Source organism: Sphaeramia orbicularis, chromosome 14 (genome assembly GCF_902148855.1).
Source record: "Sphaeramia orbicularis chromosome 14, fSphaOr1.1, whole genome shotgun sequence".
Taxonomy (NCBI): domain Eukaryota; kingdom Metazoa; phylum Chordata; class Actinopteri; order Kurtiformes; family Apogonidae; genus Sphaeramia; species Sphaeramia orbicularis.
The window spans coordinates 54854649-54876102 of NC_043970.1; the positions used below are offsets into that span (position 1 = coordinate 54854649).

At 38.0% G+C, this 21454-nt stretch overlaps 1 protein-coding gene and 1 long non-coding RNA gene across 3 annotated transcripts; one reads left to right on the top strand and one right to left on the bottom strand.

Moving 5' to 3' along the window:
* Window positions 1-322: 322 nt before the first annotated feature.
* LOC115433186 (uncharacterized) lies at window positions 323-15449 on the bottom strand. The gene is made up of 3 exons (XR_003937325.1): window positions 15015-15449; window positions 4756-4759; window positions 323-340 (listed from the first exon to the last, which is right to left on the bottom strand). It is a non-coding gene; the product is annotated as an uncharacterized LOC115433186 (long non-coding RNA).
* On the top strand, window positions 3108-9801 carry rnft1 (ring finger protein, transmembrane 1). 2 transcript variants are annotated; one of them, XM_030154462.1, is made up of 9 exons: window positions 3108-3285; window positions 3926-4386; window positions 4468-4544; window positions 4639-4739; window positions 4822-4975; window positions 5064-5222; window positions 5732-5797; window positions 5887-5988; window positions 9075-9801. In XM_030154462.1, exons 1-9 carry the CDS (start codon window positions 3260-3262, stop codon window positions 9207-9209), a joined length of 1281 nt encoding a protein of 426 aa, XP_030010322.1. In that variant the 5' UTR covers window positions 3108-3259; the 3' UTR covers window positions 9210-9801. The 2 variants fall into 2 exon arrangements, with proteins under 2 accessions (XP_030010322.1, XP_030010323.1); XM_030154463.1 differs by lacking the exons at window positions 5732-5797; window positions 5887-5988; window positions 9075-9801 and adding an exon at window positions 5318-5711.
* Window positions 15450-21454: the final 6005 nt, after the last annotated feature.

Here is a 21454-nt window from a genome sequence, read left to right on the forward strand (position 1 = left end):
TCACGTTCACAGGGTAAAAGCAGAAAGATGACCAGAAATATAGGGAGGCTGTCAGAAGCCATGTCAGGTCACTGCTCTGCTCATCTGCTCCCTGGCTGAGCTTCATTCATCTTGGCAGACGGCAATTTATATATCAAGTTAACCTCCCTCCACAGACTTGGCTCAGATGTCTCGACTGGGCCGCTACAAATCCACTGACAATTCTATAGAGCAATAACACAATTACAGGGCGCGGGACGGAGCTGCAGAACCCAGTACATTAACCTCCTTTCAGCACCGACTTCATGCTCCTGGAGAGTCTGAGAAAACCTGCTTTAACAGCAACAGGTCAAAGAACGAGCTGCTGAACAGGGTCGGGGTCTGTGAACAGGAACAGGCTAAACTGAACACATTATACAGTGTCGTTATTGGAGTTACATGACATTTTAAAAAGAAACTTCTAGTGCGTTAGTGAGTGAATGTGAAATCTGTTCAACTGTTGTTAAATGTCAGAGACTTACAAGGAAAAAACATAGAAAATGATGACACTACAGCGCCGTACCGCCTCATTAAATACTCTGAAGACATGCTAGTGCTGCAGCAGAATGTTTTCACAGCTCAGATTATGATGAGTATTGGATCTGGGAGGATTTCTTTAATCCTATTTTCAATAAAATGGATTAAAATGAGTCTCTGATGAAGCCGCCTCCATGTCCCGCCCACAACATCATCTGATTGGTTACTTATTGTGAGCAACCTATTTATTTAGCATTTATTTATTTACTTGTATTTATTATTAACTCTACCAAGAAGGTCATGTCATCTTCAGACGTCTGTCTTTATACAGTATTAACCAACAACTACTCCATTAACAGATAATGATTCACATGCAGCTTCATCAGAAAACTGACCGGCCTGATTGTGCAAGTGTGAAAAAAAGGATCATATAGATTTTCAGGAGCGGAGGACTGAGGTATCTCACTTCTTGAAAAACTAGTGGAGGGTGAAGACCTGACGGATGTGATTATTTCCGTTATTCTGATGAAGTGAAGGGATGCAGATCCATCGGCCATGATGAGGATTTAAGAAAAGAAAACCATCATATCTATATGCTTAGTTAATAATAATACACGACAGACCGATAATTATGTTACCACACGTACAGAGTTTCCTGTTACCTTTACCTAATATGCTTTAAATCAAAGGTGTTGCATTACCCTGGAATAATATACGACCATATTTAACTCACATTACAGTGACATCAGCTTCAAAATGAAATAAAAACAGGCTTCATTTGAAGAGAAATTGGTTTAGATTTCATGTGATCTTGATGTGAAGGTGCAAACTAATGGGATTTTCAATGTAAGCTACTGTTTTTGAACCCAATGTTCTACCAAGTCTTACTTTAAGAGTTTGTTATGGATCTCTGTAGAACACAGGTGTCAAACATGCAGACCAGGGCCCAAATCTGGTCCACCAAAGGGTCCAGTCCGACCTTTAGGATGAATGTTTGAAATGCAAAAATTACACTAAGATATGAACAATCCTTTTAGTTCAGGTTCCACATTCAGACCAATCTGCAATGGCCAGGACCAGTCAAATACTATCAGAATAACAGAGAAATAATGACAACTCCAAATTTATCTCTTTGTAAATGTAAATATTCTCATGTATTTACACTAAAACAAAGTATAATTTTGCAAAAAAATGTGAATAACCTGAACAAATATGAACAACCTGAATGTCTTAAGAGAAGTAAGTACAATTTTAACAATATTCTGCCTGTTATTAAATGTTGTGTGTGTTTGTAGATCCACTGTGATCTGTAAGTTCTAATGTACATGTGGAAATGATAAACTGAGGCAGAATAGTGTTCAAATTACACTGATTTTTTCAGTTTGATGCAAACCTTTTCATAATATAAATTTATTTTTTCACTCTAAAACATAGAGAAAAGTTTGGAGTTGACATTATTTCTATATTATTCTGTTATTATTTCACTGGTTCAGCCCACTGCAGATCAAATTTAGCTGAATGTGGAACTGAACTAACATGAGTTTGACAGCCCTGCAACAGAAAATACGTCTTTGGACCTTGAACGCATCAGTAGATATGGGAGTTGACGGTGCGTTTAAGGACAAAAATGAATCATTTTAACTGTGGAACAGCTTTATATCTGTTTTGACATAAAATATAGTTTTTTGTCACTTGGTACCTTCTTCACATACAGACCCGTGATAAAAACACATAAATCTAACCTGTTTCCACTTGGTCCAGTTTCCGCCATGTTTTCATCCTTAAACTGTGGAACCTGTTTGCGCCTTTTTAGCTAATATTTAACATTCTTCAGTCTGTGGCCTCTTTAACTCTAGTCTTTTTACAGACAACTTTGTTGGTGTTTCTTCTCTGTTGTCCGGTCCCTTACATTGGTATCTTTACATTACTTTACATTTGTGTCAACGTTTTTAGTATTATTAAAACTTGTTGTTTTTAGCAACTCCTTGGATTTGATGCATCAGTAGCACCAACATTAGCATTAGCATTAGCATTAGCCATTGTTAAAACACCTGTTCAGGTGAATTTTCCAAGCCTGAAGCATCATGCCGTAAACTCGGCTCACAAGTCTAAATAAATAATTAACTTTTAGAACGCCCGATCAGGTTATACTTGGAGTCATTACATCAGGAGTTTTCAGAAAGCCAGAAAAATATATATATATATATTTCTCCTTTATACTCTCCTGCTTTATACTTCCTTTTAATTACATTTTCAGTATTTCTTGTCTCTTGTTTTGTATAAGCACTTTTTTTATTTGTTCCTTTTGTTAATTATTTCTTAGTTTATTTTGCAAATGAATTTTCCCATATAAATAATCTTGACTTGCATATAAAACTGTGTAACAGCTGATAAACAGTTGATAAAACCACATGGAATAAAAAACATCACAATGATATGTCTTTGAAATCCCAGTATAAACATACATAATTCCCTGTGTTTGGGTAGTCTAGTGTCAGTGCCATCTTCCATGAACTCTGAACTGTTGTTGGTGTAGTTTCGCCGTTGTCCTGCAGGTGGCGGCAGTGCACAGTTTTGCATTAACACGCCGTGAACTCCAACAGAAGAAGTTTACGACGTCTGCTGTCGTAAACAACGTCCAAATGAACGGCCAGCTTATGGCTTAGCTTCGAAGCTATCGGCTTAGTTTTCTTTTTGTTTTACACTCCTTTTTGTTTCGTTCGGCGTTTTGAACCGTGTGTTAGATGGAGACCGACAGTTTACAATGAAACTCCGGGTGCAGAATGACAGGTGAGCGGAGACTGTTCCACCGCTGAAGCCCCTCATTAAAACATCTGTTAGCTGCTAATGCTAACAGCCCGCTGTGAAGGAAACAGTTGTGTGCTATCTGTTTCTGTTTCCTGAAAATGACAGACTTACTGAATTATACTTCAGCTAAGTCTATTCTATTTCAGTACACAGTGATGTTAGGGTTCGACAGTAGTCGAGTAAAGTTAAACCCGTCCTTAACAGACTGCTACTCAAGTTAGCAAACAAAACTTTAGCTTAATGGTTAAGCTTTGACACCAAACTGTTGTTTTTGTTCTTTACACGTCAACATTCAGCGGTGTTCAGACTTCAAAAGGTAATCATTCACATGATCAGATGATGGTATTGTCACTTCACTAACACTGAAGATTTGATTCTTATTGTGGTCTAATAGTTGCATCATGTCTGTAATGGGTGTATAGATCTTTCCTGACAATAAAACATATGTAGTTAGTTTGTATGTTGTGCATAAGATTTAAGAGGTTTCCAGTGCAGTGTCCTTGAGTTAATTAAAGGTATATAACATGTCAGTACCGATTTTTTTTGTTGGTTTGTTTGTTTGTTTGTTTTTAGCTGGATACATTAAATCTGCAAATACTTATTCTTGTGCTCTGTCTTAAAGAAGTGATTCCAGAAGAGCTTTGAAACTGAGGGAGTCTCCTACTGTAATGCAGCCTAATTCAAGTGAGCGGGGCGCTCATACAGGAAATGGCCTATCCTTAACTCTGCAGCCAGAGCTTCTTACCCGGACACCAGCTTCTGGCAATACTGCTGCTGCCGCCAGCCCTGAAATCACTGAGGTACGGGTATCCATGACCAGTGGCCCCGGGGAGTCCGGAGGAGCCTCTTCCAGGAGGTCCAGAGTCAACTCCCACAGCCACTCCCACTCACATTCTCATGGACAGAGTCGAGCGCAGCAACACTCGCATTCAGAGCCTGAACTTGATCCACCAGACTCTGATCTGGAGTCTGGGGAACCCAGTGCCTCCTTGTCTGAGCTTCGTTGTCTGTTTCGTTGGCTCCAGAAGAGTCTTCCTTTCCTCATAATACTGTGTGCTAAACTGGTCATCCAACACGCCCTTGGTACGTGACAATCAGACAAACAGAATCACTGTTCACATAAAAACATGGTGGCTTTTCTTAATCTGACCTTTCATTTTCCAGGTCTGGCTGTTGGAATTGGCCTCTTCACAACTTTTTTATATGTGAATAAAAGTATTCAAACTCAAGTTTTTCTTCAGGTGAGTTATCATGAAGAAAACACAATTCACAAGTGATGAATTCATCTTGAATTACTGTTGGATTATTAATGCTGTTGATTTTTGCTTGTGTCAGGATCGTCATTCAAAGCTGCAGTGTATTTGGCTGCTAATCTTCCTGATCTCTTCCACCCTCCTGCTTTACTACACCTTTGTCACTGAGACACTTTACCATTGGTAAGACTCCATGTACACCTCTGACTGATTAAATCGGTTTAACCAGATCATAGTTTTACACATTTCCTTCATCTCCTTTTAGCCTCATCTTCCTCAGCCCAACCATTGAGCCACTGGGTTTCTGGGAGGTTCTATGGGCAGTCGGCATCACCAACTTCATTATTAAGTTCTTCTTTATGGGTATTAAGTGCCTTATCCTGCTGCTGCCCTCTTCACTGGTGACCTACAGATCACAGGTAACAGTGGAGGACTTCCCTTTGCATCTTCGTTTTGGATCTCAGCAGCGGTTGATCTGTAGCTCTCATTATGTTTCTGTGTTTCCAGGGAAGATGGCTGATGCTGACTGAGGAGGTGGGTCAGGTCTACCAGGCCACGGCTCCGGTTCCGTTGTGGTTCCGCTACCTGGTCATCTACCAGGAGGTGGACGGTACTCCTGGACTCACACTGGGGGTCCTGCTGGCTTTGCTCTACCTCATACTGAAGGTGAACTTCATCAGTATCCATTGGATTTATGTTAACTTCTTTTTTTTTAATACAAATTGGTTTTACGTTTTGTTTTCCATGCTTTGTGTTTTCAGGTTCCGTGCCTGTCTCATTCTCAACAACACAATATTGCAGGAATGAATTTCAGGATGAACACATTAGATTTGATGGACAAATGTCAAGCTCACTGTGAACCCAAACCATGTGCTAACTATCACACACTAATGGGAAAAAACAGCAAGACATTTAATTTGCAAAACGTCAACTTCACTTCTGCATTAAAATACTTTGCAGAAACATGTCTTATCATCTTTATGATCATATGTCACCTTTGATTACATGAGCTTACTTCACTAAATATCTCCGATCTTTGGTGTCAGCCATGAAACTGATCCTAGATTTTAGTTTTATAATCAGCAGGTTCTTCGCAGTAACATGTAAACTGCTGATGGGGTCATTGTAGAGGCTGTACCTTTTATTTTTTGGACTGTTCTTCTTCTGTTTCGCAGCTTTTAGGGTTGTATGGACAGTGGACGTCTTTACTGAAAACTGTGAGGATCTTTCTGAAGGGCGAGGTCAGTGACACAGACCTCTGCTGGTGAACAGTTAACCCATTGAATCAGTGACGAGCCTTTGTTAAAGCGGTTTGTGTTTCGTCCCTCAGCACACGGGCACGGCGGCCACGAGGAGTCAATGCAGCGAAGCCGGAGACGTCTGCCCCATCTGTCAGGGAGAATACAGGGAGCCTCGGGCGCTGCTCTGTCAGGTAAAACACAACGCAACACATGCAACTGTACCAGACGTTATCCAAGAAAGTCTGAATACCAGGTTAGAGATGAACAGGGTCATTATAGTCAATGAAAACGAAATAAAAATAATGATGTTGATGCGCCAAGAAGTAAAATCAAATAGAATCTCAGTCAAAAACATCTGGTTTTACTTTTCCTCATGTATTAGTTCCTAGTGCATTTCAGAACAGAAATGGTTTGATGATATTCCATTACATTAATCCTTTCATCTGATGTTTTTAAGCTTCTGTGAAGTTTTCTTTGTAAAATGTGGAAAAACTAGTAATAAAACAATAACGGCTACAACTAGGAAATTCCAATTATCAAACCATATATTTCAACCAATTTTTATTTGATTCTGTACTAGGGATGTAACGATTACCAGTATAACGATAAACGGAGGTAAAATCACAGATGGTTACTATTACCGTTTAAATTCTAATTCTCACGATAACTGTGTTTGATTACCGCACTTTTAGGGGAAAAAACCCTATGTAAAGATCTGCTTTTATGTCAAATATTTGAGTATAGTTTAATTTATTACAATTTTAATTTTCTATACCTAATATTTGGAACCAACATTCACTTTTAAAGTCTTTGAAAAGGTTCGTTAAACATCTGTGTGTTATTTATGCAATAAATTATATACATTTTTCAAATCAGATTTTATATTTTTTTGGTGTTTTTTGTCCTTTTGTGTTTTTATAGTAGGTTAAAGTGAGAAAAATAATAGACAGGTGAGATAGATGAAGTTGTGCTGAAAACACAGATCCCAAACATGTGTATAGTAAACATTTGTTTCTATAGTATATAAAGGCCAAATCAAAAGGACTGAAAAACAGACAAAATAGACTCAGACCACTAAGGGTTAATATTGGAATGTTTCTGACACAGAAGGGACATTGTGACCATTATTTTATTAGTTTTTTTTGTTTGTTTTTTTAAATATAACTTGGTTAAGTTATTTCAGTGTGTGTATTAGTACTTTTTGAACATTTTGAGCACAATTTCAACAATACCGCGATAATAATGATAACCGTGATAACTTTGGTCACAATAACCGTGATGTGAAATTTTCATATGGCTCCATCCCTATTCTATACCATGACCAATTGTTTAATCAAACGATACTAAGACTATGTTTATATCATACTATATTATGACCAAGTTTTTTCAAACAATACTATGATCAATTTTTGTATCGTATTATACTGTGACTAATTTTAATATACAATACTGTGATTATTTTTAAATCGTACTATATTTCCATTCTGGGTCACCGGGGTATCAGCTTGAGTAGAGAAGCCCAAATTTCCCTCTTCAGAATAGAAATAAGGTCATGCCCATGTCTTTCATGTGCACTACCATCAGAGTTTATAACCTCAGTATTGAGGTTTTGCACAAACGTCACATGATCACATGGTTTTCTGTTTACAACGTCATATTGGTAGGCAAGCTCTCCTTGGATCGTACAACGTGTTAAAGGATGGACCTGCTAAACTCCTGTGTGCCGTTTATTCCTTCTCTTTCACCAGTATCAGTTCTGCATACAGACCACTGGTGGCAGCGCTGGTTCTGTTTAGAGTTATTACCGCGGTTAGCCTAGCTTCTCAGTACAGTTAGCCCAGCTTCTCAGTATAGTTAACCTAGCTTCTCAGTACAGTTAGCCTAGCTTCTCAGTATAGTTAGCCTAGCTTCTCAGTATAGTTAGCCTAGCTTCTCAGTACAGTTAGCCTAGCTTCTCAGTATAGTTAGCCTAGCTTCTCAGTACAGTTAGCCTAGCTTCTCAGTATAGTTAACCTAGCTTCTCAGTACAGTTAGCCTAGCTTCTCAGTACAGTTAGCCTAGCTTCTCAGTATAGTTAGCCTAGCTTCTCAGTATAGTTAGCCTAGCTTCTCAGTACAGTAGCCTAGCTTCTCAGTATAGTTAGCCTAGCTTCTCAGTACAGTTAGCCTGCGTGCCTGTAGCCTTAGCGGTGTGTAAAACCAGAACAGTCCTCATGTGGTCCGGTGCTGCAGACCCTTTAAACCTCCAGGAGGACTTCCCCTGGACCATCACCTACAGACACAGTGGGTGTGGATCTACCTGCTCCCTTTGAGTTTCCTCAGCTGGGTGAGGCAGATGGAAGTGGGCGGAGCTACAGCGGGCGAGACCGCTGAGTTCAGCTGGAGCTGGTGACAATACTGCCCCCCCCCCCCCCCGTCTGTGCCGGTCTGCTTTAACTATGGGACAGCCTTCCACATGAGGTCCAGTCACATGATGCAGATGAGCGGGGCTTTAGGACAGAGTTGATGGAGTGTTTCCAGTGAACATCTGGGCTGGTTCACCAGTTCAGAACCTGCAGGTGTACGGCTGATGGGAGCCGGCTGGAGCTGGGAACACTGGTTTGACCTCCCAGTTGCATCACTGTTGTTATTGAACATTAAACTCATGTGTGGAGCCTTTATCACAGCAGACAGACTCACAAAGAACTAAACACACAAACACCAGTCCACAGAAGAACACCAGATAAACAACAGTTGTGACTTTGTGGATCCAGATAGTGTGTCTACCAATATGGAGGAGTAAACAACAATCACATGACCAGTGACGTCAGCTGACAGTCCTCAATAATGATTCATTCTATCTTTCTTTTATTTTATTGACATGGCTAAAACTGAATGTCCCCCTGTTGATCAGTAAAGTTCATTTGTAAATTTACTGATGCACTGGTGAAACTAAACTGAAAACTAAAAAAACAAACTGAGCTCATCTTCAGTCTCATTCTATCAGTAGATCCTGACTTGAAGGATTTATGAAAAGAAGTCAAATATGTCACTTTAGAACAAATCAAACCCCAAATATGACCCCCTGAACGAACACCGCTGCATTTTGTCCTCATTCAGCTCCTCTAGCGGTGCTCTCTTCATCACCTTTTGTTCGCCGTTATAATAAAAGCTGATGTTTTCCTCTAGTGACAATAGCGTGGAAGCGTTGTGAATCAGCTGTGAACTCGTAAACACCTGATGTTTGTTTCCTGTAAGAGCGGAACATGCTGACGCGCTGTTGCTTCTCTGCTGTGCAGCACATATTTTGTGACGAATGCATCGCACTGTGGTTCAACCGGGAGAAGAGCTGCCCTCTGTGTCGGACCGTCATCACAGAGAAGGTCTACAAGTGGAGGGACGGGGCCACTTCTCCTCACCTGCAGGTTTACTGACCGACCAACCACCAGGCCTGAGGCGGCGCTATCCGTTTGTTTTAATGTGACTTTTGTTTTTTTGTTTTTTTTTCTATGGCTGTCAAACCCCACTGAAGCGTCACGTCTACACTGTTCATCATTTAACAAAGGGCTGTGTCCGCTGGCGTTCGAGGTCAGTGAAGGACACACAACTCCAACCAGGTCCTTTCACCGTCACACATCCTCCCCTCAGGCCCGAACCCCCACATATCCACAGTTTAGACCAAGGCTGTCAAACATGCGGACCCCCAGAGGTTCCAGTCCCACCCCTGGGATGAATTTACAAAGTGTATAAGTTCCACAGTCCAGGCTGTGGAACTCATGTTAGTGTGGGTTCCACATCCAGACCAATCTGATCTACAGTCCAATAAGAACAGCAGAAGAACCCACACAAAAGAAGGACTGCAGATTTACTACTGGGTTTGAAGGGAAAAAGAATATTCCAATATGCCTATAAATAATGACAACTTCCTTTTTTTGTCTTTGTTTTAGTGCAAAAAATCACATTAAATTCTGAAACTCTTTCCATTTCCAAACTCTCCTGTACCAATAAAATGTGACTAACCTGAACAACTGTGTCCAACCTGAAATGTCTGTATTAAATTCAGTCCAGTTTGAACTCTTTTCTTCCTGTTCCTCAGTGTTTAGTGTCTTTGGAGATCTGATCCAGAATGCACATGGACTAATGATAACCTGAGCCAGAATATTGTTAAAATTACACTGATTTTTCTGAAGAAATTTCAGTTTTTTCAGGTTATTCACATCTTTTTTGTTTGGATAGTTTATAAAAGTATTTTCATAATTTAATGGGGTTTTTTGCACTAAAACAAAGACAAATATTGCCAGTTGTCATTATTTACAGGTTCTTCTGTTCTTATTTGACTGGTCCGGTCCACTGCAGATCAGATCAGACTGAATGTGGAACCTGAAAGAACAGGAGTTTGAGAACCCTGGTCTAGAGCTCAGGTGTCAAACACATGGCTCATGCCTGAAAACTGGCCCACCAGAGGGTCCAGTCTGACCTGTGGGATGAATTTACAAAATGCAAAAATTACACTTAAGATATTAACAATCATTTTAGTTCCGGTTCCACATTCAGACCAATATGATCTCAAGTGGATCAGACCAGTAAAATACGATTGTAATAACCTATAAATAATGACAACCACAAATTCTTCTTTGTTTTAGTGTAAAAAAAGTAAAATTACATGAAAATGTTTACATCTACAACGGTCCTTTCACAAAAACTGTGAATAACCTGAACAAATATGAACAACCTGAGATGTCATAAGAAAAATAACTGCAATTTAACATTGTTCTGTCTGTTACTAAGTGTTGGTGTGTTTATAGATCCACTGTGATCTGTAAGTTGTGTTAATAAGCTGAGACAAAATATTGTTGAAATTGCACTTATTTTCTTAATAAATTTCAGTTTTTTTCACTGTTGTTCATGCTGTTCACTTTTTTTTTTTAAGGAGTTTGTTGATGCAGACTTTTTCATGATGGAATTGTACTTTTTTTTTTCACTTCAAACAGAGAAAAGTTTGGAGTTTACATTATTTTATATATATATATTTTTTTGTTTGACTGATTCAGCCCACTTCAGATCGTATTGGGAGGATGTGGCCCTGAACCAGAATGAGTTTGACAGCCCTGGTTTAGCTCTTCATAAAACAAATATTACTTTTCCCATAGGGCGCTTAGACGGTGGCTCTACTTCCACCTGTAAATACGAAGACACCAGAGAATATATGAAACTGTATTTTGAACAGATCGTTCCTTTCGTTGTGGCGGTCCACGATCCTTTTTCTCTCCAGTGTTTTAGTTTTGTTCTGAATCTGAATGTGTCGGGCAGTATGCACCTCTGCTCACGACAAATACAACGTCTCACACCGCAGAAGTTAGCTCTTGATTCCTGTTGATTTCAAGCGAGGAATCGATGCGATCAGTTTGTGAGATTGATTCACATAAATTATTTTTCTATGGAGGTGCTACGGCCCTCATTTTTGTAAAACCAAAGAGGGATAACATCTATTTTATTATGTATGGAAATCATTTCAGTGTCATTTTTATCCATTTAAATCCATCTGAATAAAGAAATACAAAGGGAAAGACTTGTCGAGTTTTTTGAAATTCACTGAACGGCTCACATGTGCTCACAGCTCTTCTGTGTCTGTGTTCATATTAAATCAGTCTCAGTGAATCCAAAGGAACTTTGTGTTGGTAAATGACAGTTGTTTCAAATGGACAGGATTTCAGTTCTGTTCAACATGTTGATGCTCATATGAACTATGTTTTCAGCTCCAAAATGAACCATTTCAGCACAATTAATGCTATATTTTCATGTCACAAATGGACAAGTTCTATTTGAACTGAACTGAGCTGAAAAACAACTCTTCTCTTCTTTTGGATTCCCCAGTTTTTTCTTCCCAGATTCTCTCCTCCATATCACATGTTTTATTTGTACAGGTTCAGTCTGGAGTATGGTGCTGATCCATCCTGCTTCTGTTCCACCAATACATACTGAAGAATGGCACACAGCACTGTTTACATCAACACTTTACAATAAGAAGCATTTTTAGACACAAAGAACAATTCTAGATTGTTCTTTCCTCTTTAGTCTGATGCTAAAACTATCCAATAAATAATAGTGCTCCTAGTTTTGCACAGGGATCATTAGTGTAAACGCTGACATGGCTGCAGAGCATCAGTATGATGGGATCCACAACACCATGTCACATCCGTCCACTGACACATTTAGTGTTTTGTGTCAGCTGGGATTGTTTTAGATCCACAATACCACATTTATGAGAAGAGCACAATTAGCAATAGGAAAGTCTAGAAGTTTATTCCTAATAAAGTACTGGGACTGACCAGTGGCATCATGGGTAATGTCACGTCCGTCCACCAGCAAAAGTTTCCACATCCATGTGCTATTTCCAAATCCAATATTTATGAAAAATAGAGCTTCCACTGTCAGAGAATAGCAGTAGTCTGTGCACAAATGGATTAGCATTATTTACACAACTTCTGTGACTTAGGACAACTGTTTTGGACACAAATGGACACTCACTTGACCCCCTGAGGACATTTTAGCCTGGAACAGAAACAAATACAATTTTTTTTATTTGACTTATTATGTACATAATACATATTCACAATCCCCGTGTTAAAGGGGCAGATTAAGGGCGACAAACCCACAGATACAACCCATGTCAATGCCCACAGTGATTTCAACACCCATTGTACTCAGACGGTGTTTCCCTGGTTCCGTTTTTCGCTTCAAGTTGGATAATGATGAACGATATCGAACATTTACTGTGTTGGAGTTCTTCTTTCAGTACAAACCCCTGAAAGAATGAAACACGTCACACAGAAATACCTGAACAGAACCCAAATGTGGCATTTTAATTAAAAAAATGAACCACATTTAGCTCAAAATAAACAATGAATCACACACTTTAGAGACTGGACAGGAAGTGATGTTTTCCATCAGCTTTTCTCCCACAGTTCCACGTTTACAGTTCACTGCACAGACAAACTGTTCACTAAAGGCACCATGCCATTTCCACTGGTTTCACATCAGTGTTTCTATTTTTCGATTTCATTCCGTCCTTTACTTCAATCACTGCAAAAACAAAAGCTCAAGATACTGAAATGTTTTTGAAAAGCTGATGAAAAGTTGATGCAGTCGGATAAAACGCCACACAATAAATACTGTAAGACATTTAGGACACCATTTTGGAATTTAAGACAAAAATAAAGCTGCATTTGAGGGTTGGATGTTCTACAGGGCTGTAAGAAAATATCGGCATTGCAATAGATCGTGATATTTCACTTCACAATACTGTATCAATATTAAAAAGTACTGTGTTGATATTTTAGGCATTCATTCAAATGCAGACATGGCAGAGGTTCATTTTTGTTTTTCAAGCTCTTTTATTTCTATATTCACATGGGTGGTTTGTTGTTTGTGTATTTCAAAAGTACTATTGTGATATTGCAGGTCATACATGTAGTTTTTTTTTAATTGATAACACTGTTTTGTTATCCCTCTGGTATCCTGTCCACCAAGGCCCTACTGAGCACCAGGTGTGCCTTTTTGGCACACGTTGTGGAATAATGTCAAAAAAAAAAAAAAAAATTCATAGTTTGTTTTTAATTCTTTTACACTTTTTCTATTTCAGCAACTTGAGCCGTAAATAAAAATACCAAATACTCAATAATCGTCACATTTTTAACCCTTTAAATGCCGTGTTTGTAATGGAAAACAAACCGTTTTTTGGATGCAAAAAACACAAAAAATTTTTTCTTCAATATACTCCATAAAAAAGTGGATCACATATTATTAGATTTTTTCATCCTGGCATATGTCACTGATTAACTCCAACACTGGTTAATTTGCATTATTATTATTTTTAGCGCTAGGGTCAAATGTTCAAAAATACTAGCATCTGTCACCAAGTGTGCGTAAAATGCACACCTATAAATCAAACTATTAAATATTATATATTGATTTATTTTTCTGCTTGAATTTGATTTTATTTTGTAAATCCAGCTCAGTCCTAATCCTACAGATCAAATGTTAGAAATAGTGCGTTTTACACTTGGCAGACAGATGCTAGTCTGCTCCTTTTCTTTGTTTATAATGTGCACATTTGAGTTGGTGGCAGAATTTTAAAGATCATGAAAAATGAAACAACTTTTGAATTCTAACCTTATTTAAAATTGTGAAAAATAATGTGAAGTTTTTTAAAACGAAATGCAAAGTGTGCGTAAAAGGCACACTGGATACCAGGGGGTTAATAAGGGATACTTCATGCATCCTAAAAGCAACTTTTTGCTGTCTGAAAGAGGCAATGTTTGTTTTTTATTTGAATGCACAAAAACAATGTTCTGATGTTGGATGATTCATGGACTGAACACTATGGATTCTTTTCACAATAGAATACGAACATTGAAGCAGGATCTTAGACCGTAATGTCTGCAAAACATTATTTATTTGGTGTTGGCTTTCTTTACTGGTAAAGCTGTGTGTTAAAATTTTATTCATCCAATGCTGCACTAAGTTTTTCCAGGAAATGATCTTTTAAAAAAAAATGAAACCAAAACAAAAAATATCGCCATTTTAACAGTATCGTGATATATTGCGATATATCGTATTGTGATCCTAGTATTGGGATTTGTATTGGATCACCAGATTCTTGCCGATACACAGCCCTGCTGTTCTAAGACATGTTCTGTCGGAATAAAATCAGACTGCACATGCTTATGACGATACATCTGACACATGGAAGTCTCACATTCTGCTGCCTTCTCCGTTTAATACCACACAATAAATACATCATTTGCATAGTGTGAACAATTCAGTGGAAACAATGGCACTTCAAATAAATATTGTTAAGGAATCAACAAAAGGTGGCGTGACTTCTTGAATTCACACCCGTCGAAGCCCAGCGGCAGAAGCCAGAGTCTGGCCCGACGTCGCTCCTCAGTAGAACCTCAGACTCTGACGCTAATTTACCCAAACATGAAGAAACAGTCGACACCAGAACCAGAACCAGAGCCTGGCCTCAGCCTGGGGTTCCTCATTCAATACAATTTGGTTCCTTTAAAACAGTGTTTTTGGCGATTCAACGAACAGATACGAAGAAGAGCGTCATTCAAACGTCTGAAACGGCTCATTCAGCTTCACCCGACAGATCGGACCCAGTATCCGACGGTCTGGTTCTCGAATCCTGACAGGCCAAATAACAAGGCTTAACCCCCCCCCCAAAAAAAAACAAACAAACAAAAAAAAAAACCTCTGGAATGTGATTAGGATGAAGATGGAAGGTCACAGTTTGATGATGGAGACCATGTCATGAAAAACCACTCCTTGTGAACTGTACCAGGTTAAAACATGAGGATTTCCTTATAGGAAAATAAGAATATTTTGTCTGATTATTAAGGTCTACACGTTTTCATGTGTTTATTTTCTGTGTGTAAAGGCTCTACGTGACAGTAGTTTCATTTGGATTTGGAGGGAAAGGTCAGAAGTTTCTGGAATAAAAACAAAAATATCCAAACTTTTACAGCATCAACTGAACCATGGAGGACACTGTAGAGCACAGGTGTCAAACATGTGGTCCGGGGGCCAAAATCCAGCCCACCAAAGGGTCCAGTTCAGCCCCTCAGATGAACTGGTGAAATGCAAAAATCACACTGAAAATATTAACGATCAAAGATGTTAGAATCATTTTAGGTCAGTTCAATCTAAAGTGGGTCAGACCAGTACAATTCTATCAGAATAAACTATAAATAATGACAACTCCAAATTTTTCTCTTTGTTGTAGTGTAAAAAAAAAAGGAAAATTACACAAAAATGTTTACATTTACAGCCTAGCCTTTTGCAAAAAATGTGAAAAACCTGAAATTTCTTAAGAGAAGTCTGTGGAATTTTAACAATATTCTGCCTCTTACTAAATCTGTAAGTTGTGATGCACATGTATAAATGATCAACTTAAGTGTAAAATTGTTAACATTGCACTTTTTTCTTCAGAATTTCAGGTTGTTCATATTTATTCATGTATGTTCAAGTACGGTTTGTAAGTTTAAACATTTTCATTATGGAATTGACTTTTTTCACTCAAAAACACAGAAAGAAACTTTGGAGTTGACATTATTTCTCAGTTCATATCTTATTATTTCTATTATTTGATTGGTCCGGCCCACCGCAGATCAGATTAGACTGTATGTGGAACTGAAGTGACCTGAATCTGACACCGCTGCTATAGAGTCCAAAAACACCTGATATTGTTAATATCATACTTATAGAGTTCAGTCTCATATGAACATGCAGCGTGCATGAATAGCAGTTAAGTATTTCTAATATTTTGTTGAAGTTTCCATCTGTGAGAGAAGAAACACCACACCTGGTTTACACGTAGAAAATCTACAGGTAGATTCAGGTCAATCACAGGTGTTTTCAGACAGGAAGGGGTTAAATATTAAAAATATACGTTTTAAATGACTGATCGCTGTTAAGATTCAGATGCTGGGTGTATAAAACACTAATTACTACAATTGTATAATCTTTAGATTCATGATATATTTTTTTAGTCATATTCTCTCAAACACCAAAATATTTGAGTGTTTTGTTGTTTTTTTTTGTTTTTTTTTTCCTTCTCTAGTGTTTTGTGTTGAATTAAAAACATCAAATTCCAGTTTAATTTTCTTTATTTGGAGTTAATGTTGATCTGGTTCATTTACATTGTATTAGAACATCTTATGTTTTTATATTGTTGTTTTGCGGTCTTTTATATCTCAGTCATCTTTTTTAGTTTAAAATCATAAACGTTACCTCGCATCAAAAATCCTTTAAACTGAAAGAATTAAAGATTGATGTTTGTCAGAATAATTATGGATAAACTGATATATAAAATGTTTCCTGTGCTTGTGGCTCGACAGAATCAACACAGCAGCTTTTATAAACGTCATATTGTGGGTTAATTTTCTACATCAGTGTGAAATGACATCAGTTTACTTATTATAGGGCTGTCAGAAAATATCGGTTTCTGCAGTATATCATGATATTTCTTTCACAATACTGCATCGATATTAAAAAGTACTGTATGGATATTTTAGGTATTTATTCAAATGCAGATATGGCGGAGGTTAATTTTTGTTTTTCTTTTTGTTTATATTTTATTTCTTCTTATTTCACACTCTTTTGTTCAATAATGTTGGTTCCTTTGTTTGGATTGAACTCAAATCCTGTTCTGATGTTAGTTGTGAACTAATAGAATCTGAACATTTGAACAGGATCTGAAACTGGAATGTCTGGTAAAACAGAATTTCAGTTTGAACACAGTTTGAACATTTGCTGATAGAACATTAGATCCTGTTGGGATCAAATACAAATGTGTTTAGGATTTGTGCAGATTTCTGGTGTAATTCAATTCTTCAAGGAAATAAAACTTCCTACTTCATGTTCATAAAAATGCAATGTAATGAGTAAAACTAAAGATGAGTGCATTAGAACGTTCTTGTTAAACTGGTAAATATCTGGATGAGGTGTTCTGGTTCTTGCATGTTTTCTTCATAGGTTTAACCCGGTCCATTTCCATGAGTCTGTTCCTCCAACATTAAGAGTCTGTGACCGACAACACACGATGCGAAACACAAAGCAGGTAGAAGAGGATGTAAAAAAGCATCCAGAATCCAGAAAGCAGCAGCGGTATCTACGCTGGCTTTGCACATTTTGGATGATGTGGACTCAGTGTGTTGAAAACGATGGGTTTAAAGAATAACGCTACAGCGGTTGGAGTGACGCACAAAAAAGGCATTAGAGTCTGTTTAACATTCAGCACAAAGAAAACTGCACAGTGTCCATGGACAAACCCCACAGACTCCCACCAATAACAGCAGTGCCTGCACTCGCTATCGATTGTGGTCAAGTGATGCACTCAGCTGAAATTCCACTTCTGTTTATAGCTGCTTTTCCGTAAGTCACACTCCACTCACTCCCCACCACGCACTCCAGTAACAAAGGCAACAGGAGGGTTTCCCCTGCTCCACCACCACTACTGTGTGTTCACTTAGGGCTGTGTATCAGCAAGAATCTGGCGATACGATACATCACAATATATCATGATACTGTTAAAAGGTAATTTTTTATTGGTTTTGTTTCATTTTTTAAAAGATTATTTCCTGGAAAAATTGAATTAACAGCAGAAATCTGCACAAATACTGAACACATTTTAATTTGATCAGAACAGGATCTATGTTCTATCACAAATGTTCCTGTGTTCAAACTTATATCATATTTTACAGACATTCCAGTTTCAGATCCTGTTCAAATGTTCAGATTCTATTAGTTCACAACTAACATCAGAACAGGATTTGAGTTCAATCCAAACAAAGGAACCAACATTATTGAATAAAATAGTGTGAAATAATAATAAAAAAAACAAAAAACAAAAAGGAAACCTCCATAATATCTGCATTTGAATAATACCTAAAAATATCGATACAGTATTGTGAAATGAAGTATCACGATACATTGCAGAATCGATATTTTCTTACAGCCCTAGTGAAACATAAGAAAATACTGTTTTGCAATATATCATGATATTTCATTTCACATACTGTATTGATATTAAAAAGTACTCTATGGATATTTTTAGGTATTTATTCAAATGCAGATATTGTGGAGGTTCATTTTTGGTTTTTTTTTGTTTATATTTTATTTATTCTTCTTTCACACTCTTTTATTCAATAATGTTGGTTCCTTTGTTGGGATTGAACTCAAATCCTGTTCTGATGTTAGTTGTGAACCAATAGAATCTGAACATTTGAACAGGATCTGAAACTGGAATGTCTGGAAAACAGAATTTCAGTTTGAACACAGTTGGAACATTTGCTGATAGAACATTAGATCCTGTTGGGATCAAATAAAAATGTGTTTAGTATTTGTGCAGATTTCTGCTGGAATTCAATTCTTCAAGGAAATAATCATTTAAAAAAAAAAAGTAACAAAAAAAAAAAACCTGGGCCTTTTTAACAGTATAGTGATATATTGTATGGTGATCCTAGTATTGTGGTTTGTATGGTATCACCAGATTCTTGCCGATACACAGCCCTAGTGTTCACTGTGGGACTGATGTCCAGTAACTGTACAAACCAACAGCACAACCTTCAAAACACGAGGTGAAAAGAGTAATTAAAAAGTGGCATCTTGGGGGGAAGGAAGCCAACAGCCCCCTGACCCAATCCATTTTCAACACAACCCATCTGTCTCCTTACGATGGAAGCAACTAGTCGTAAACATGAGAAGTAACATCGTCCAGACTGACGGACAAAGAGCACCAATTAAATCACATGATAATGCCAGTAGAGGTCACCAAAAGCAGGCGGTATAGACCACGCCCCCGCTGCCGTCTTTCATTCCACGGCACCTACATTCCTGACTGACCATGGTCCGCGGTCCTGGAGGCGGCGGGCGGAGCCGAGACCATCGAGAGGCGAAGAGACGAGGAGAAGGCGGCTGCTGGAAGAGCTGGTGATCAGCGTTGACAGTGTCAGTTCTTTAAGAAAAAAAAAAAATCTACTAGTCTCTGAAAGGAAAAAGAAAAAAGGAAGAAGAGGAGGAATTGGAAGAGTCCTAGTGCTGGAAGGGCGCCGAGCGTCATAGGTTCATTCGTAGATGCTCCGGACGCTTCGAGTTCAAAGGGTACGCCTGCTTTTGTAGGGCGTTGATGCCTGACGGCTGGCGGATGGGAAAGGCGCCGACGCCTCGGAGCTGCCGCCGACGCCGCTAGTGTCCATGTGCTCCACCGATGACACCTCCATGGGTTGTTTCCATGGAGACACCGGGAGAGAGCAGAGAGGAGCTCCCGGTCAGCGTGGGACCCCGGGGCCAGCAGTCGCCTCCCGCAAACTTCAACCGGACTGTGGAAGACGGTGACAGGAAGAAACAGCTTTGGATGAATATGTAAAAATGTCAGAATCTGGGTTTTTCTTCGCAGACGCAACAGCATCGAAGGCAGATAAACAGAAAATGAGGAGAATCAACAGTAACTGTGTGCATCTCTGTTAGAGGAGTCCATGTGGAATAATCTGGAGCAACACTTAAAAATGGCTTCTTCATTTGTGCATTGAAAAGGATGTATAAATCCACTATAATAATAAAATATAGAACATTATAGAAGTATGCATAAAATAGATATTATTGTAGTTAATTGGTTTTCATGATAAGAAGATATTATCACATTTATTGATCATTGTATTAGAGTAAATATTTAAAGTGCATATAAATATTATAGTTTATATTAAAAAAGGTTGACTATGCAATCTGATTGTGTGTGAGGTGACTAAAAAAGTGTTGTAGGATGTTTTGTGTTATTGTAAAAATATACAGAAGAAAATGTGTGTTAAGAAAGCAAAGGAAGCGGATCTAGTTTGATGAGTTTGTAAAAAGGGGGTGGAGTCAATAAGTTATACTTCTGCCCACTCCTTTCGAGCACAAAAAAATTATTTTTTTGACCATGTTGTATGATTCTTTATCTGATGATTCTATGAGCTTGAAATAAAACTACTACTACTACTATTCTCTGATCTAATAGTTTAAAGTTGGTCTGTTGCAGACTTCTTAAGTATGTTCTGTTTTTTAATCTTTTTCAAACTGTTTTCCATGTTTTACAGGACAGACATGGTAACAGTAATGCAGGGGTGTCAAACATACGGCCCGTGGGCTAAAACTGGCCCACCGAAGAGTCCAATCTGGCCCATCAGTGCAGAATTAGACTGGACGTATTAACAGTCAAGGATGCTGAACTGGTTTTAGTTCAGGTCCACACACAGGCTAATGTGATCTCAAGTAAAATAAGAGTAAAACAACCTAGAATAATGACAACTCCTGTTTTTTTTCTTGGTTTAATATGAAAAAAGTCAAATTACATTATGAAAATATTTACATTAGAAATTATCCTGTCACAGTAAAATGTGAATAACATGAATGAATATTAACCTGAAACGGTCTTGAGAGAAAGAAGTTGAATTTTACTACTATTCTGCCTGTTCCTAAATGTTTGGTGTATTGTAGATCCACTGTGATCTGTAAACTGTGTTAATAATCAGCTGAAACATTATATTGTTGATATTGCAACATATTTTTCCTTAATAAATTTCCTGGCTAAACATAGTTGTTCAGGTTATTCACACTTTTATAATGCAATTGGTTTTTTACACTGAAACAAAGAGAAAATTGGATTATTATTTATAGGTTATTATACCTGGGATCATTTTATTGGTCCGGGCCTAAGATTAGAGTGGGTAATAGGTGGCCCCTGAACTAAAATGAGTTTGACAACCCTGCAGTAATGAGTCAAAATATACAATTATACATTTCTTTTTATGACTAAACACAAATGTTCTTGAATAGGGGGTGCTAAAACTCTCCAACACATCTTCCCGCCTTCCAAACTCTAAACTAAATGCTTCTATAACTTCGATAAATCAGCCTTGGAAGATTTATTTCATGAATACTATGGGTAATCGACAAAGTGAAATGAACTAACGGAGCCTAAACCCTCTGAAAAGCAACGCAAAATCTGGACATCCCACGTATTCTGACCCATATGGAAACAGTCTTTTCCATTTGTTTTCCCTGGTGTCTGTACTACAGGTAATCAACGTGTTTTTCAAGACCAATATCAATACAGATTATTAGTTAAAATAATTAG